General features: G+C 60.8%; 1 protein-coding gene across 1 annotated transcript; it reads right to left on the bottom strand.

The window, feature by feature from the left end:
• Positions 1-590: 590 nt before the first annotated feature.
• PRDM12 (PR/SET domain 12) lies at positions 591-15,095 on the bottom strand. Its single transcript, XM_059658815.1, has 5 exons — positions 14,773-15,095; positions 12,780-12,970; positions 11,743-11,898; positions 3,750-3,861; positions 591-2,451 (listed from the first exon to the last, which is right to left on the bottom strand). The coding sequence occupies exons 1-5, from the start codon at positions 14,993-14,995 to the stop codon at positions 2,048-2,050; spliced, it is 1,086 nt and encodes a 361-aa protein (XP_059514798.1). The 5' UTR covers positions 14,996-15,095; the 3' UTR covers positions 591-2,047.
• Positions 15,096-18,489: the final 3,394 nt, after the last annotated feature.

Below are 18,489 nucleotides of genomic sequence, written 5' to 3'. Positions count from 1 at the left end.
GCGTGTGGCTAGATGAGGATGCCAGTAGCCTGAAAGGGTGACACCCTCACGGCTGGCGTGTGCTGGAACACAGGTGTGAACTCACACTGCCCGGCGTCATACCCCCCTGGAGGGAGGAGCCAAGGCCTGGCCCTGCATCAATGGCCTCTCTCCTCTTTGGTCCTCCTCAAGGAAGCTCTGAAGTGGGTGTCTGAGCATTTGGGAATTCTATGCATTGGGAGGGCACTTGGTGTCCATCTTGGTCTCCCCCCACTGGCTGCTTGAATTCCTTCAAGTTGCCCATGAACATGGGGGGGGCGGGGAGGTGGAGGGAAAGTAAGTAAAAATTTTGGGGAAGTGACAAAGTGGGACCCTATATTTGAGCGTCAGCTGGAAAGTGGGAGTCAGCCCAGCCCCTCCTGAGGTGTCCTAGAATCTGGAGGCAGGTTGCTTTGCCTGTGGGAGTTGACACCCCATTTGCGACAGGAAGATTTTTCCTTATAGATGGCACAATGGACAACTCCTCCCACCCCCTCTCCAGCTTCCAGGCACTCTCCATATTCCCTTTTCATGTAGACAAAAGTGTCAGCCCATTCAGATGCTAAGTGATAAATGCTCCAAGTAATTTTTATTTTAGAATACAAGAGAGGTACAAATGTATTTACAGTTATACATATACAATCAATATATACCACAGTTTTTGTAAATATCATTTTAGGTAAATATTTACAAAGTTAAAGTGACCATTTTCTGGAAGTAGAACACAGTTTCTTGAAAACTCTATACATTTTATACTTTTCATTAATATTATTATAGTTTCTTTATCTTACAAAACGCCCTACGGAAATACTGGTAAATGCCTGGAAGGTGGGAGAGATGACACCAGAGGGCGCTCAGGGCCGAACTCGGGGAAACTTGGGAAAGAGCAAGGGAGAGCGTGGGCAGCAGGGTGGACCCCCACCCCACGCACACCCCCACTCCGCACAGACAGCCAGTCTGTCCCTCCTCCTGCTGGAGTGTGGCGAGGACGGGCAGGAAAACTTCCCTTTCCCAACCATGATGTCAGAGCTGAAGGGGAGGGGGCCTCGGCCCAAGTCTCTCATTTTATAAATGGAGGAAGGGGAAACTGAGGCCCAAAGAGGGGCAGAGTCTTTCCCGGGTCCCACAGTGGATTTCCGTTTACCTGCACCCTCCGCACAGCAAAGTACTCGTGCCTCACCCATCCTCTGGGAGCCGCGTAGGGGTTGGAGAAGGAAGGTGGCCTAAAAGTGACCCGCCCCCCGCAAGGGCAGTGCGGGTCTCTGTGCGCCTCTTCGGGCTGCCACGCTCTCAAGTGACTGCGGACACTGGGGACAACAGCCCCAAGAGGCAGGATGGGGAGACAGGTGGGCGAACGCCAGGCCACACTGGGACAGGGGGGTCGCTCTCCTTCCATTGCCAGCACACCGTTCTGGGGGGGGGGAGGGGGGAGTTGGAGGTCCTTTCCCCGCTTGGGGCCCTCGGAGACCTGCAGTCCCTTCTCCTGCCACCCACGAGGGGGATGCCAGCTTGGACGCCCGGCTCGATAGGAGGAGGGACATTGGGGAGTTAGGGCTTGGGGACCACCCACCCCAACGGGAGGCGGCCGAGAAGCTGCAACCAATGGGTGGCCCCGGGAAAGGAACGTCGTCCCCAGGGTCCTCATCTGAAAAACGGGCGAAAAGTGTACGCCCGGGGCTCACTGTTGTCGCGCACCGACACTGCGGGGTCCCCCGGCCGCTTCCGGCCCGGAGATTCAGTCCGAAGGGCCCGCAGCCGGGCGCGGGGGGCGCTGCAGGCGGGAAGGCGGGGGCGGGCACCACGGCCGGCAGGTGGGGCGCGGGCGGGTGCGGGCGGCGCTCACAGCACCATGGCCGGCAGGTGGGGGCGCGGGCGGCGCTCACAGCACCACGGCCGGCAGGTGGGGGCGCGGGCGGGTGCGGGCGGCGCTCACAGCACCACGGCCGGCAGGTGGGGGCGCGGGCGGGTGCGGGCGGCGCTCACAGCACCATGGCCGGCAGGTGGGGGCGCGGGCGGGTGCGGGCGGCGCTCACAGCACCATGGCCGGCAGGTGGTGCGCGGCGGCGGCGGCGGCGAGCGCGGGCGCGTGCGGGTGCGGCGCGGGCAGGGCGGGCGAGTGCGCCTGCAGCGCGGCGCTGGGCGGCCGGTGGCGCGCGCTCTTCTGGTGGGCACGCAGGCCGGCCAGCTGCGAGTAGGCGCTCTGGCACACCTGGCACTTGTAGGGGCGCTCGCCCGTGTGCAGGCGCACGTGGTTCCGCAGCGTGGACGACTGGCTGAAGCGGCGGTTGCAGAAGCGGCACACGAACGGCTTGTCCAGCGTGTGGATGCGCATGTGCGAGCGCAGGTTGCTGCGCGAGTTGAAGCCGCGGTGGCAGATGACGCAGCGCATGCGGCCCGCGGTGCCCGCCGCCGAGTCCGCCGGGTGGAAGTCCTCTGGCCGCGAGGGGCGGGAGGGAGAGCGGGGTCCCAGGGGCGGGGGGTCGGGAGGGGGCAGAGAGAGCAGCCTCGTTAGAACCGCGCGGCCAAAGCCCAACACTCACGCTCCCCACGCACGTGGTCCTCCCCGGGATCTGCCCACCTCTAATCCCCCGACGGTTCTCGGGCAACTGCTGGGGAGCGCTGGCAGGGGGATGGGAGGAGTAGCAAGGGCCCTGGCTTAGGGGTCACACAGGAGCTGGACTCCACGCCACGCTGTGAGATTCGGAGACTTAGTGACTTGGCCTCCCCAAACCTCAACTTTCTCATCTGTAAAATGGGAGCCTACTACACCTCAGGGGGGCTCTGCAGGACTGAGGAGACGATCACCCAAAGCTGAAGGCTAGTGAAGGCACTCTGCTGAGCGCTTACCTGCCGGAGCCGCTCACGGTAGCCTTCCATAAGCGGAAGTAACTATTATACCCCCCCCCCCACCACCTCCCCAAGACAAACTCCTTTCATTTATTATCCCCACAAACATTACTGATGCCTACTATGTGCCAGGGAACTGCGCTCACTTGCCTCACCTCAAACGGAGGTAATGATAGCATCACCGCCCTGAGCCTGCTGTAAGGACTAGAGAAAGTTCTGTTTGCAAACAGCTGCAGAGTAAGGGTTCAGTGAGCATAGTTCATGAGCCTCAGATTCATCCTCTAGAAATAAGGGTAATCAGATTTCACAAGGATTTTCTGAGGACCCGAGTGGGATAAAGGTTTAGCCCAATACTTGGCACAAAATAGATCAGCGACTCTCCAACACACGGAGGCAATGCCCCACCTCCATTCCACAGGTTTACACGGGGCACCAGCGGCAGAGCAGGGAAAGGCACAGAGCCTCAGGGCCGGAGGGGGCTTAGAGATCATCTTACCCAACCTCCTTCCTTTAAAGATGGGGAAACTGAGTCACAGGGCCATTCCCAAGATTGCACAGCAGACCTGGAACCTCATCCAGGCTCCCTGGGCCTGGCCGCTGGCTCATCCTGCCAAGCCAGGCTGCGTCTGGTGGACCCCCCCCATCACCTGCCCCTACTCTGTTCTGGCCAGAAAACAGAAGGACTGCGTCTCACTCCTGCCTGGGCCCAGGTGGTGGCTCCAGAGGCATCGGCCTCCTTGAACCAGTAGGTCCCCTGTGCTCAGTGGTGCTGGAGGTTGAGCCAGGTGCCTCCCCACCACATACACACACGCACACGCACACACATGCGCACACACACGCATGCACACACGCATACACACACTGGGCTCATGGAGAGTACCTACCGTGCTTGTTCTTTTTCTGCTCCTCCTCCAGCCCGGGCACTCCGGGGATCCCCAGGAAGGTGTTGTGCGAGTTCCCGTACCACACCAGCAGCTCCTGGTCAGGAGGGATCATCTGCAGAGAAGGAGGCCAGGGGAGGTCAGGGAGGCAGTGGCCTGTGTGTGTGTGTGTGTGTGTGTGTGTGTGTGTGAGAGAGAGAGAGAGAGAGAGAGAGAGAGAGAGAGAGAGGCAGAACTCTGCACACCGCCTCACAGCCAGGAGGCATCTGTCCTGGCACTTGCCATGGAGATGTGGCCACAGTGGGTCCTGTTCCACAGGCCATCCCCAACAAGCTGCACGGTCACGGAGACCCTGGGGTGCTCTGCTCCCCTCTTTCTGCCCAGGCTTCCCCACCATTTGCTGGGAACAGCGCTGCCTCCCAGACTCCCAAGCACTCCCAAGCGGATGGCAACAGAACCGCAGCCTCACAGCGAGCAGAAGTGACAGCGACCCAAAGCGAGAAGACTTTCCATTTCTTACGTGGGGGGTGGGGGAGCAGTCAGCCAGCCCTCAAGTCTGCAGGGCGGAGCTGGATGCTCCCAAGGAGCCTGCATTGCGGGGCGCCCCCTGGCACTTGGCTACCCCCTGCCCAATAATGCTCTCATCTGGAAACAGCTCTCATCCAAAGCGCCCCAGGCAGCACCACACCACAGGTCATCCTCCCCCGTCACAGGGCTCTGTATGGCTCCATGCACGAAAGGACCTTCCGGTTCTTTCCACCTGAGGAAATACTGGGCCCTGAGCCTCACACAATCCACTGTGCGTGTCCTGGGCCTCTGGCACAGAACCCCAGAGACAGTGCAGGGCGCTGCTGCTCCCTGGGGAGGACCTGCCCCTGGGCGTGGCCGTCAGGAGGGAGGACTTGCAGTGATCATCCAGGGAGCTGTGGGAGGCCTGCTCCTGCGTGGAGCTGACCATACGCACACTCCCGGGGTCATCTCAAGGGGCCACCAGTACCCCTGCCGAGCGGGGAGCCGTCAGGCCCAAATGAGAGAGGCGCGGCCCAACACCCTCCTGAGGCCTGCACCCCAGAAGAGCTGGCTTTGGCACCCACCCCGGGGGCACTCTGATCTGTCCAGAGAAAATGGACACCCCAGGCCACAGCTTGTTTTTTTCCTGGTGGGTCCTCTTTTTTTAAAAAATGTTTTTACTGATTTTTTTTATAGCGAAAGGAAAGGAGAAAGAGAAACAGATACTGGTTGCCTCCCTCATGCACTCAGCCAGGGATCAAGCCTGCACCCTGGGCATGTGCTCTGATCCGGAATCGAACCGGTGACCTTTTGGTGCATGTGGGACGACACTCAACCAACTGAGCCACACCAGCCAGGGCCCTGGCCTTTTAGTGATGCAAAAGATCCGATGGGATTCCATTTAGGGGTGTCTGGTATCAGCCGTGCAGGGCCCTCCTGTGGCTTCTGTGGTCACAGCGAAGGCCCACTCCTTCCCTGCGGTTCTGGTCCGCAGGCCCCCTCCATACTGCAAACCTACTGTCTCGCACACCTTCTTCCTCTGGTCAGAGCCGGGAAGACTCTCGGGCATCACAGCCGGCTCTGTTCCTTCCCCGGAGGCAGAGGGACCAGGGAGCGGCAGGTGGGAGAAGGAACGTGCAGTGCGAGGGGGCCCAGTGACTGAATCCTCCTGAGACGCAGCCACGGGTCACCGTAGCCAGGGGTCACCGTGCCCCTCTCCCCCAGCCACAGGGCCCAGAGCACATGGCCTCGGGCCTCAGGGAAAGCGAGGGCTGAGAACAGGCAGAGGGTGGCGCCAGCTCAGGGGGACGGGGCTGAATATGGAGGAACCGAGTGCAGTCTGAACCCACGGAAAAGCAGGAACCACCGCGAAAGTTCTGGAGGCCTCTGGTCATTCACAGCCGTGGCCACTGTGCAGGGGCCAGCAGGTCAGACCCAGAGGCCCTGCTGGAAAAGGGGCGGCGAAGAGAGGGGTTTGGCGAGCCCTTTAGAAAACAGGAGGATGGAAGTAAAATACTTCAAATGAACTTCACTGTGAAAGCAGCCACTCTCCACGAGACAGCGCACATGGGACCTCCGTCATGAGGGCCCTGGGTGACCTTACATAAGTCACTTTGCCTCACATGAGGGAACTGGGGTGTCTGAGGTCCCCCAACTTTAGGACTCTGGCTGGAAGCCAGCTGCAGTATTGCCCCAACCCCTGGCTGCAGTTCTCAGATGTACTGACACGCATCCATCGTGGATTTTCTAAAGCCACCGGCCCCCACCAGACGGTCTCAATCTGCCTCTGCCTGTCTCTTCCCTCAGGAGACGCACGGCACAGGCTTCCAGCTCCGTCAGGTTGGGGTCCACTTGGGCTCCCCACCTGCTGGCCACCTGACCTTGGGCCAGTCTCTGGGCCTCGGTTTCCTCCACCATAACGCGGGGCAGCAGCACTGCCGGGCCTCACTGGGTGCTTGTCGGGGTGCAGAGGAGCCAGGCACATAACACTCTTTACGCGATCGATACACAGGAGAGCTTGCTATGATCCCCCCCGCACCCCCCTCCCGAGCTTGCCAACCTCTCAGAGAAGCTGGCAGTGATCTCAGGCGCGGGGGAGTCCCCCAGTCGCCGCCGCCGCAGAGCTGGCGGTGTGGTGCGGGCCGCTGGCACCTGGCACCGTTAAAGCCCAGCGTGACGGTGGCTTTGCTTTCACTGTCTGACAAGAGCATCGGCTGGGCCCCCACTACTTCCCACAAACAAGGGGTGAGAGGTTCAGCAAGCCCCCCCCCCTGCCTCCCCCGTGATGTTGCCCTGAGCCCTGAGCTGCAGCAGCTCCACCTCCAGACTAAGTCAGCACCGGCCTTTTTCTTTTAATTGACGATAAGAATTATTAATTAAGCATAACAACAAAAAGGGTGATGATGACTGAGGAGCCAAGAACTCTGAGACTGCACAAAATTTGAAAATTATTATTCCAGAGCTTCAGTATTAACTGTTTCAATACAACGCTCAGTCGTTTATTTACTAACGTTTTTTAAATGTACAAAAATTGGCCCTGGCCGCCGTGGCTCGGTTGGTTGCAGCATGGTCCCGTGAACCATACAGGATCGATGTTTCTCTCTCTCTCTCTAAAATCAACCTTTAAAATGTACTAAAGGTCATTTTACTAAAATTAATTATAAGATTAAAATAGTGATGCGCACATCCATGCAAACAGATATTTTTGTTCTAAGTGCTTTATAGTTTATTAAAATTTTCCTTTTGTTGGATAAAAAAAAAAAAAGAGTGATGCGGACCCACGGACAAAAATGTGTAGACGCGTAAAAGGGTAGAGAATGAGCAGCCAGTCTCTCTCCCGCGCTGGGGGCCAGGCACTCCGCCGGGTTTCTGCGTAGGGAAGGGCCTGTCATTCTGAGACAATTAACGAAGCTGATTTAGGTTCCTGGGGAGCAGCGTGGTGGGCAGAGTGACTTCCATTTTCTACATGACGCATCTAATTTTTTAAAAAATGAGCCGCTCTCGTACTATTTTTATACAAAAAAATATTTTTTTTAAAGAAAGAAAAATCCATTAGGAAGAACCTACTGGAATTGAGAATGACGCACCTCCCCGCTAGCAAGAAGCCAGCAGCCCTCTGAGCCCCACCGGGGAAGGCAGCCTGGCCTGCACCGACGCCAAGCCTTCTGAGCCCTGGGTCTGGACCTCTGGTCTCTGCCTGCTCCTCGCAGCCTCTTCCTGAGATCCTGGTCCTATTGTCTGGAGGCCCCCCGAGCTCCCACCAGCTGCCACCTAAGAGCAAAGACCAGCCACAGTCCCCTGCAGGCCCCCTCGTCCCCTCACTAGCGCTGTTTCTTTAAGGCCAACCCTTCAGCCTGGCCCAGCCAGGCTCTCCCTGGGGCTCAGAACCAGAATCAGCCGCTCCTTCACTTTCCTGGGAGCAGGGACCGGCTCGGGACGTGCCATCAACCACACAGTTTCCAGAGCAACTGAGTCCCGCACCGTCACCCAGACTGGAGGGGCGGGCGGAATATCAGTGCCCGCCCAAGTCGTCCATGGACCCATTACACCATCTCTCAGCGCTTGCTTCTTTACCTTCCCGATCAGCACACAAGTTCTGTCCTGCCCCATTTCCATTTCTGAATTTTTATAAATGGAAGTGATGGGGTTTGGGGTTTGTTTTCCCAATACAAATCCACGCCACACCATTGAACATGCTCCCAGGGGCTCCGCGGCCCTCCCCTCCCCGGGCGGTGCAGCAGCCTCGTCTAGAAGGATCTCGGTGACATCTGGGCGGATATCAATTTCCATTGTACCACAGATGTCCTGACACACCAATTAATAGAGTTCCAGCAAATAGATATTGGTCAGGGAGGCCCCGTGGTGGCCAAAGGCTCGGCTCTGGGGTCGGACAGGCCTGGACTCAAATCACAGCCCAGCAACCTCCCTCAATCTCCCTGAACCCTAGTTTTGTCGTCATTAAAATGGGGAGAGTGATGGAGAGCACCTCACAGGGTGGAGAGGATTCTATTTCTAAAAGGTTGCTAAGCCTCAGCAAGGCGCCGCCGGCACGGGGTAAGGGCTCACACGGGTGGCAGGGTCATTAATGTTGCTCATTAATAAGCAGAGCCCCTTACCTGCACCCACCGATGAACAAGGTCGAAGGAAAACTGAGCTTATCCCCATGGGGCCAAAGAAAGGAGAGATGGGGCTATGGGCTCCGGGGGGCGGGGGGGGGGGGAGCTCAACTCCCTGAAATGAGAAGGAAAGTAGCAAAAAGACAAGCCCACATTTCAGGGCCAGTAATTTGTCAAAAACCAGGGAGGGGAAAAAAATGGGAATTTTCTCCCTCGTTCCCAAATCCAAAAACCCCCACTATCTCTTATTCCTACGTCCTTTTCTTGTGCTGAGTTTTGGAGTCAAAGGTCTTGCTTGGGGGGGGGGGGCGTGTTTTCCTGGGAGAACTGGGTCCATGTGTCCCCCTTTCAACTGAGCCCCCCCTCACCTACAGAAAGAAGCACTCAGTCAACATTGAGCTCCCACTTGCTATGTATGGGCTGGGAACTTTCTAGAAGAGTCATTTTAGGCACCTGAGGTTATAGTAAATTCCTCCTGGTTGCAATGAGCAAGGAGGGTGGGTGCCCCAGGGATAACATGCCAGTAGATAAGCCAGATGCAAAACAGGCCTGGGCGCTCTCTACTGACTGGCGGCCGTGACACTCCCACCCTCCGCTCCGTGTGGAGGGCTGAAAATTGTGGAGCGGCAGTAGTATATCCCACTTACTAAATAAAGGTCTTCCTTCTTATTTTTATTTTTTATTTTTGGCAAGTAATGGGTTACTGCTATGAAATATAAATAGTTCCGAGTGACAGAAAGATTAAGAAAACGGATCACGCAGAGGGCTCTCTCCTGGGCTCACTTTCCCACGGGCCCAGAACAAAGGGCTGCCTCTCCCGGGGGCACCTGGGGAGAATCTGGGTGCACCGTTGCTTCCGGTGGAGCCTAGGAGGGCGGCGTGAGCTGCGGCCTTGGACCTGCTGCCCGATGGTCACACACGCACTTCGCCCGGTAGGTAGAATCTGACATTACAACACAATTTGAGAAAATTGTCACCACGGAAAAGTGTGCCCAACTTCACTTGGTAAAAAATAAAGTGAGTTGGCCCTGGCTGCGTTGCTCAGTTGGTTGGAGCGTCGTCCTGATACGCCAAGGTTGCAGGTTCGATCCCGAGTCAGGGCACATACAAGAATCAGCCAATGAATTCTTAAGTAAGTGGAACAACAAATTAATCTCTCTCTTTCTCTAAAAAACCAAGTAAAAAGCCACCCCTAATAAAAATAAAATGGGTGATGCTTTGTGTTTCCTTGCCCCTCCCTCAAAAGGCCCGTCTTCGTACACGTGCTACTCGACGAAGTTAGACCATTCCTGGCCACACGGGCTCTCTAGCTACCAATACCGTAAATGGTCGGACTTTTCCTGATCTTCTTGTACCAACTTAAACTCCTGATCAAATGTGGATGACTTTTTCAAACTCTCATAAACCAGGTCCCTCCTTGGAGAGTTCTTCGGCCGCCGGCCCTCTGACCCTGAACGTCTGTATACATGTCTATTAACACGCGTGTCCCGGCTCCGTTCAGCTTCCAGCCGCAGGAGAGACGGTGCACAGCGAGATGAAACCTAGCCCCCTGGCCCCCGCCCCCCGCCGTCTGCCCGAGCCTTCTGCCAAAACCACCAGGCGTCCCTGTCGGTCTCCTCTGTGCGTGTGCGTGTGCGTGTGCGTGTGCGTGTGCGTGTGCGTGTCTGCGTGGGAGGGACGGGGTGGGTGTGGGTCCCCAGGCTCACCTGAATGGGGATGGCTGGGTAGCCGTGTACACGTGTGAGGGGGTGTGTGAGGCTGAGAGGGGTGAGGATCTGGAAGGGTGCTCTCTATCAGAAGTGGGGTTCGGCCACCCCTGAGGCCGATTCCAGGATGTCTGCTCTCACGGGGTGTTAGCCCAGCTGGATGGTCACAAGAAGCACCTCTGTCCTGGGCCTGGCCACCTCCGTCCTCCATCACACTGCCTCACACTGTCCCACCTCGCCTGAACCCCAGTCTAGGAATGCTCACCTTCCTTATCTCCCAGGGTTCCCCCCACACACCTCAGCTGGGGCCCACTCCCGGCCACACCAGGCAAATACCATTCTGGGGTCATCCCTAGGAGATTCCTGAGGCCTAGATACTCAGGGACAATCGGACCTCAATTCCAGAAGCTTCTAGGCCCCAATGCCCCTTGGTCCTTGGGCAGACTTGGGGATCTGAGTCCCCGGGAGAGAAGGAAGCTAGGCTAACAAGGAGTCACTCCCAGGCTCTGGCGAGGCTCCTTCAGACCACCCTAAAACTCAGCCCAGCCCAGCCCCACCCACGGGGCACCGTGCCTCTCCCCGCCTGCAAGCAGAAGCAGGGGGCCAGGAAAAGTGAGGGGCAGACAACCCCATCACCCTGAACAGTGCTTCCCAACAACCTGCCGCCTGCCGCCGGGAGGCCAGGCAGCATGCCCCGTCCTGGGCCAGATGCTGAGCGAATTTCCTTCCAGGGGACACTGCCCAGGGAGGTCCGGACAGGGTGGTCCTCCTCGGCTACCACCACTCAGCTGGCCATCCGCTCCTCCCCAAACACTGTGAGCTTGTCTGCCTCTGCCCGAGCCTCTCTCCCATCTTCTTGAACCTTCTCATGCCCTGGGCCTGGCTTAGCTCCCCCCCACCCCCCAGGACCATGGGAAGTGATATTTACCTGTCTGCTATCGCCCCCTTTCTCTCCTGAGAAGCTTCGCCCACCGCAGGCATTAGTGTAAACATCGCCCCCATGCCCTGTAAGCGCTCCTGAGCCTGCCTGCCACCGACTGAGATCCAGTTCCCATGTCTGTAAACTGCAGCAATGGCAGAACCTCCCTTGCGGATTAAATACGTGAGGATTAAATGGGATAATGCGGTACAGCGGCTGGGAGAAGCCTGACACCCGGGGCGACCGGTATGTGACAGCTGAGACTCGATCGTGACCCACATGTCATCAGTGTCCCACGCATGCAGGAGTAGGGACAACACACGGCTAAACCGCTGCAGACACAACCCCCTCTCCCACCCGGACGCTTTCCCCGGGCTGCCTTCCTCTGTCCGGCTCTCCGTATTGCTATGGCTTCTGAACCCCAGGACACCCTCAGCAGCTGCCCAGGGGCCTCCCTGTTGAGGTGCTCATGACATTCACAATGGCATCAAAAGTCCCGTCCTTTCTGATCTGATCTGTGGCAGCAAGGTGCCTGGAGGTCGTGCTCCTGAAGACCGTGATGCATGGGCCTCAGCCCCACAGCCTGGGCCGGGGCAGCTGGGCAGGGCTGCGGTCAGGGCCCCTCCCTCCAGAGCAGACCTCAAACACAGCTGCCCTGCACCCCGCACCCAGCTGCTCCCACTGCTCCCTCCAGGGCAGCACACACACACACACACACACACACACACACACACGTGCGCGCGCACCTCGATGGCCTTGTAGAAGATGCTGGTGCCAATCTGGACGACCTCCAGGTTCTGCTCCTGCTCGTTGCGTGCGCATTTGATGTAGGTCATCCAGCTGCGGTGGTCCTCCTGGCTGGCATCGATAAAGTAGCGCACTGTGCCATCCTCATTGAACACCTGGGCACAGGGGAATCAGGGACCAGGTGAGGCAGGGCTCTGTCAGGTGTGCCACCTGTGTCCAGGCCCTGGCTCCATGCCAGGCACTCTCTCTCCATCCTCACAGCAGCCCAGGAAGTGGGCACAGCTCTTACCGTCTCAGTTTTCCCGCTGAGAAAAGAGAGGCTCAGCCTGGCACAGCGATGTGCCTGAGGCCCGCTGGCTAGGAGTGGCCAATAGGGAGTCTAAGGCCCCACAGGCTCCTTCCTGCTGCCGTGTCCTCCCCATCCCCAGTAGAGAAGGGTCTCCAAGGGATCACCGGTGAGACAAAGAAGCACACAGCGAGCTCTCCGGGGATGGAGAGGTTTCCCCAAAGCCCGAGGGGGCTGGCCACAGCCCAGAGGGCACACAGGAGCCCAGAGAGGTAAGGCTGGCTCCCTGTGGCGCCTGGCCCGGCCTAAGCCCCTTTGGGAGAGCGGCCAGGGATACTCAGAGCTCAACCTGGACCCCAACTTCCTAACCCAGCAACAAGGAGAGAAAGTAACCGGGGGCTTGGGCCTCCAGGTGCGGGAGGAGGTGAGGTTAGGAGGGGTGAGGGGGAATGCAGGTGGCAGGGAGAAGGCTCCCAGATCTCCACGGGCCCTGCGCAAGCCACACGGCCTCCCAGCTCTCAGTGTGTCCTCTTCTGTGAAGTGAGCCAACAGCGGGCATGCTCCATAGGTTTGACCAGAGGAAAGAGGATCAGATTTGGGGGGAAGAGGGGACGTGTACTGGGGCGGGTTGTGGGGATCCAGCAGCATAGGGTCCTGCCTTGAGGAACGGCCGCCCCTCCCCACAAGGGCAGAAGCAGCTGCGGGCGTTGGAGGTGCCCCCCCACCCCCACCCCGACACCCCGAGCCTACCTCCCACATGAGGTTGTTGTTCTTGCAGATGTCTACGTGCTCCGGGGCGATGAGGCGGCCGGTGAAGGGGCCCATCTCGGTGCCAGCCTTGATCCACGTCTTGGAGAAGATGCCGAGGCCCTCGCCAGGGATGGAGCTCTGCGCGATGATCACCTCCGCTGGCAGCACCAGGCTGGACAGCTTCTGCACCTCTGTAGCCGCAGGGGCGCGGGCAGGGTCAGCGCCCAGGAGCCCTTTCCGCCGCCCCGACCAACCCCAACCGCCGCAGTGACTCCCGGGTGTGCAGAGGGACGGTGCGGGGAGGGGCTGCAGCTGTGGGGGCTCCGCGCTGTTTGCAACTCTGGGACCCCCAGTGCCCTGGAAAGCTGTGCTTTGGGTTTATTTCTAGTTTTTTGTTTGTTTGTTTGTTTGTTTTGCGAATTCTCAAAGCACCCATCATTTCCCCTGCCCTCACCCCGTAAAGTTTAAGAACGACTTAACCGATCATAGTGAGTGGTTTCACACTTGGGTAAACTGAGGCCAGCTCCCTTGAGGAGGTGATGGCCACGACGACACTGCTGGCCCAAGTCCGGTTTTGTGTTCTTCCACCCGCCCCGTCGCCCACGGAGCTCACCGCACTGCCAGCTCACAGCGCTTCGCTCCGAGGCGCCGAGCACTGTGGCCCCAGGGTGCGGCCAGGGCGTCTGACTCCTGCCCGGTGCGTGCGGGAGGCCCCTTCCCCGGGGTGGGCTGGCAGCACTGGGAACAGACCTCGGACTGCGAGGCCAAGGGGGCCCAAGAGAACGCGGGATGCGCCGCTCCCTGTGTGACCCCGGGCCCGCCTGTGTCCCTCTACGCATCCATCCAGAAACGGGGGCGTCGGGAAGGGCGGCTCCCCAACCCAGGCGAGCCCTGCAGTCGCCATTCTGGGCCTGGAAGAGCGGGGCGGCCCGCAGTCCCTGGGGGTCCCCCGGCCGCCGAGCCTGGCAGCCGATGTGGGAATGGCGAGGCGCACAGGGGCGGCCTCCATGTCTTACAAGATTCCCCTCTAAGCTACCTGGGAAAATGCCCGGCCAGCCGGCGGCTGAAAGGGGGGTTAAACGGTGTCCGTTGCAGCGCGGCGGCAATTTGTCACGCTGTTAACGTGAGCGCATTCACTCGGCTCCATTCGCAAGAAATGGCTAATTCTAAATTCATTAGCCCTGGAAGAATGCTGTAGCAGTAAATTGTAGCTCAATGCGGAGGGGACTTGTTTAAAAGGGGCCGAGGAATTCCCCTTACAAAGAGGGGGGATTAGATGGTTGACATAGCGTGAATGGCGGTGGAATTAGTCTGCACGGTAAATTAAGAGAGGAACAGAGACCGTCCGGGGGAAGGGAGGGCGCGCGCGGGGATGCCAGCGCCGGGAGGGATTGTTCGCGGGGTGATGAATGAGGAGCGAGAACTTGAGACATCTTAAAGAAAAGAAACTTTCCTCGCTCCCTTCTCCCCCTGGCTCCCGGCGAGGCCTTCTCCCCCCGCCCGGCCGCCCCCCGCCCCCGCCCCGGCCCCCGCCGCCTTTTAAAGTTCTCGGTTTAAGTGGGAACTTGAGCGGGTCAAGCCCAAGTTAACCAAATGAATTTAAAACCCCTTCTTCTTGAGTCAAGTGCTATTACACGCCGAGCAAGGCTTTAGATGCCAGGAGCCCGCCGGCTCAAGGGGGCGAGGGGCGGGCCGGGGAGCGCGGGGGCCGCCGGCTCTGCAGCCTCGGCGCCGCGATCCTTCTCCCGACCCTTCCCGGGGCCGCGGGGTGGGGAGCTGTCCGCCGCCCCGCTCGCTCCGCCCCGCGCCGCCCGGGCTGGGCTGCTCGCGTCCGGTTCGGCTTCTGGGAAACCGAGGCACGCGGAGCAGCTGGGCCGCTCGGGTTGGCGCGAGCAGCTCCCAAGCCTCTTGTCCCCGCCGCAGCCCGCGCGTCGCCGGGGAGGAATCCGTCCGCCCGGAGGAGGGGACGCGGCCGCCCGACGGCGAGACTCACCGCCCGAGAAGGACTGCGCCAGGACCTCGGCGGTGAAGGCCGTCTTGGGGCTGGCGTGGTGGCTCTTGTCCTCGAAGAGCTGCTCGCCCAGCACGTTGCGCCAGCGGCCGTACAGGAAGCTGTGCAGGATGTCGGAGGTGATGACCTCGGCCAGCGCCAGCCCCGGACCCTTCAGCCCCGTCTTGAGCACCAGGGCCTCCGCCGGGAGCACGGAGCCCATCATGGGCGGCCCAGGGCTCGCCGGCGCCGGGGACGGACGGCCGGGCAGACGCGAAGATGTGTCGGGGGAGAGGGGAGCGGAGGGGCGAGAGGAGAGGGCTGTGGGGCAGGAGGAGAAGGCAGAGGAGCCGGGAAAGGAGGAGGCTGCAGGAGGGAGGCGAGGGGGTGGCGGGGAGGAAGGGGAATGAGGGGGAGCAAGGCGGAGAGGAAGGGAGATGGGGAAAGCAGCGGAGATGCCAGAGGCGGCGCGGAGGGCGGCAGAGACGGGCTGGAAGCGAAGGCGGGCGGGTGCGGGTGGGTGCGGGTGGGAGGCGGGTGGCTGTAGAGAATCGGCGGCGGCCAGCGGCTCTCGGACGTGCGCTTGCCTCGCGCACACGGGCCGGTCGGTCTTCGCCTTGGCAAAGCCTCAGCGCCTTTATAAGATTCCCAGTGACCCTCCTAATTGGTTATTAATGACGCCCTGACGTCGGAGGACAGACTTGTTGGACCCGGCCGGCTCGAGGAGCCTTCGCCACCTCAGCTCCCCATTCGCTCCTCCCGCCCCTCCCCGGCCCTTCCTCCCCCGCCCTCCTCTTCCTCCTCCTCTCCCCATGGGAAGCCGGGCTGGGAGGGAGGCTCCGCTCGCCTCCAAGAGAGGAGGGGATGGAGCTGGGGAGGGGGCTCAGCGAAGTTCAGTTTGCTTGGACCCCAGAGACTCTACTGGGCGGGAGGAGACCTGGCCTCGGGCAGGGCCGGGCTCACCCATTGTCCTAGGCCCGACAGGCCCCAAGCTCCTGGGCCCGACCTCGGGCTCTGGGCACCACGTCCTGGACTGTGTAGTCGCCCCAGAACCCGCAGGCCCAGCGCGCAGATGGATCTGCCTGAGCGCTTCGCTTCGCTTCAAACGGGCGCTCCAATCCCTCTGCTTGCTGCTCAGTCGGCGTGAGACCATCCCTGGGCGAAGAGGGCTGCTGGACCGGCTGCAGGCGCTGTCCGGGCTGGGCCGTGACTGACACGGATGGGCGCCGGGCTCCTGGCCGGGGGCTAGGTCCGGAGGGGCAGACCGAAATCCACACTAGCCACGGGTGGCTCGGAAAAGGCTTTCCAGCCGGATACAGGGGAGGTGCGGGTGGAAAGGGTTCCCGGACAGGACTGAGTGGGAGCAGCCGTGCCCGCCCGGAGCGATGTCCTCCCAAAGGCAGGCAGTCCCTGGCCAGGCCCCGAGGGCTCAGGGCTCCACACTCAGGCCTCCTGGCTCCTCCGCTCAGTGGTGACCTTGGGAAACCCGTTGCCTTCCCGCACTCCTTCCTTCTTGCCTTCTACCGCTCTTTCTCCTGCAACCTCCATCTTCTCCCTTTCCTCCCTCCTCCTCTGCCCCCACCCCGCCAGGAGACCTTCTGCTCCGAGGCTCCGAGGCACCTGAGCGCCAGCGCAGCCTCTCTCTTGGCCTCTCTCGGGGACGGGAGCTGCTGAGCCCACAGCCAAGGCGGGAAGGCCACGGCTTCCTGCAGGCTCTGCTGACTCCTGGGGTTAGTTTCAGGTCCCCAACTCCAGTGCCAGACAAGGGAGGGAGGCATGGGGACACCTCCCCCAACCTGCACAGCTCCTCAGCGCCTCTCCCCACCCACATTATGTCAGATTCCGTTAACAGCATCGGGTTAGCTGGAGGAAGCCGCCGCCCCAGGCTTCTCCGCAGGGTGGGGACTCGGTGGAGAGGCAGGGGGACAGGCCTTCCCACCAGGCGTGGTTGTCCTCAGGCCCCTTGGCAAAGAGCCCCCTCCACCATGCGGGTCCGGCCTTTACTAAGCCATCCTCACACCTGGCAGCTCTGCATGCTGGGTTCTGGCCAGTGATCTCCGACGTCCCAGGTCGCATCCGCGGGGAGGCTAGGACGTGGGCAAACCTCCGGCTTTCAGACCGGGGTCCAGAGCCGCCCGGAGGCTGATGCCCGGGAGGTTGCACCGGGCAGAAGGCGCGACCTTCGGGCCTACGCCAGCAGAGGGCAGCGCTGCGGAGGAGAGAGCACAGCCCCCGAGTCAGGCTCCCTTCTAGACGCCTCCAGCGAGTCGCAGTGGCTCTGGCTTGAGCCGAGGGCGCTGGCACGGGAGTCTCACCGGCGCCAAGGACTTGGCTTCTGCGAAGACTTGGTAGAGGAGGCAATGCGCCCGAGGAGGAGGAGACTACATCGGGGCGCGCCGCCAGGGGCCACGAGCGCAGCTCCCCAGCCCCGCAGCCACCCTCAGCGCCTCGGGGAGACCAAGGCGATGAGGACTCGGCCCTTCTCCGCTCTGGGCTACAGTGTCCCGGTGCGTGCAGTTGCTTGGGCTGCACTTTGTGAACGGAGGTTTCTTTCGCCTTGTCTGTCTTTGGGTCAGGTGACTCCTTCTGCAAGCCCTGAGGATTGTGCCAATTCCAGACCACACCCCGCTAAGGAAAGTCCTCTGGCGGGCAACATTTGGGTCCTAACCCCGCCTAGGGGTCAGAAGGTGAAAGGATCGAGGTCTCCGACCGCCAGGGAGCCCTATTCCTTTTGCGGAGACCCACAAATCCAGGGAGCGGTGTTGGGGGTTGGGTGGACGCGGCGCCCAGAATAGCCATCCAGCCCGAGCGCCCGCCCGCTAGCCCCACGGGTCTCCACGGAGAGCTCACATTCTGTGCTCCTGGTCTGGCCGCAGACCCACCTGGATCGCGCTCCAGGAGGGAGTCCTATAGGGAGCTGCCCAGTCTCGGGGCCCCTTGAAACTGGGGAGCCAAGAAGCTTGCGTTTTCACCTCCCCTGGCTGAGACTGCGAGGGAGCACACCGCACCTTCAGGGTTTTCCGCGGACGAACCCTGCGGTTTTCCACGGAGCCCAGTGTGCGGGCACGAAAGCCCCCTTGGCTAGCCCGGGCCGGGCCACAGCTCGCAGGCCCGCCCCGCCCCCCGCGCCCGCGGCCGCTGCTCCGCGATCTCTTTAATATTCATGGGCGTTAATAGAGAGGCCCCCAGTATATCCGTCCTTTGTGGGCAGCTCGTAGGGCTTGAATAGGCTCCGGCCCCTTTCTTCGGTGCCGTTTCCCGAGGGGCCGGGCCAGGAGGGAATGGCCCCGCTTCCCGCCCCGCGCCCCACCCCCTCGCAGAGAGAACATCTTCATCCCGCAGCCGCCGCCCGGGCCCCCATTCATGCGGCCCGCGCTCCGGGCAGAACGAATCAATCGGCCGCGGCTCTTCGGAGGTCATCCTCATGGCCTGTCTCTCCCTTCTCGCCGAGCCCACGGGAGTGGCGGGAGGCTGAGGCAGGCTGACGGGCCTACAGATTAGGGGGCACGGGGCTGGGGCGCAGGGCAGCACCGGGCGGGGTGTGCCGGCCCCGGCAGGTTGAGAGGAACTCGGGGTCCCGCGGCCACCCTGGCCCGGTGATTTCTACCTGTTGCCCCGCGCAGGGAGGAGCGCGGAGAGAACCAGGGCCGCGCCTAAGCCCCTAGCGCCGTCCTGCCCCCCCTCCAGGCAGCGGTGCGCGCCCCTTCGGCTGAGGGGCCG

This window comes from Myotis daubentonii, chromosome 11 (genome assembly GCF_963259705.1).
Source record: "Myotis daubentonii chromosome 11, mMyoDau2.1, whole genome shotgun sequence".
Taxonomy (NCBI): Eukaryota; Metazoa; Chordata; class Mammalia; order Chiroptera; family Vespertilionidae; genus Myotis; species Myotis daubentonii.
The sequence above is the reverse complement of the archived record's forward strand: the minus strand, read 5'-3'. Positions and strand labels throughout refer to the sequence as shown.

Coding starts and splice junctions, on each gene's coding strand:
- PRDM12 (XM_059658815.1), bottom strand. CDS start 14,995: ATGATGGGCTCCGTGCTCCCGGCGGAGGCCCTGGTGCTCAAGACGGGG. Junction 12,971..14,772: donor GGCGCAGTCCTTCTCGGGCG/GTGAGTCTCGCC, acceptor CTGCGGCTACAG/AGGTGCAGAAGCTGTCCAGC. Junction 11,899..12,779: donor ACAACAACCTCATGTGGGAG/GTAGGCTCGGGG, acceptor CCCTGTGCCCAG/GTGTTCAATGAGGATGGCAC.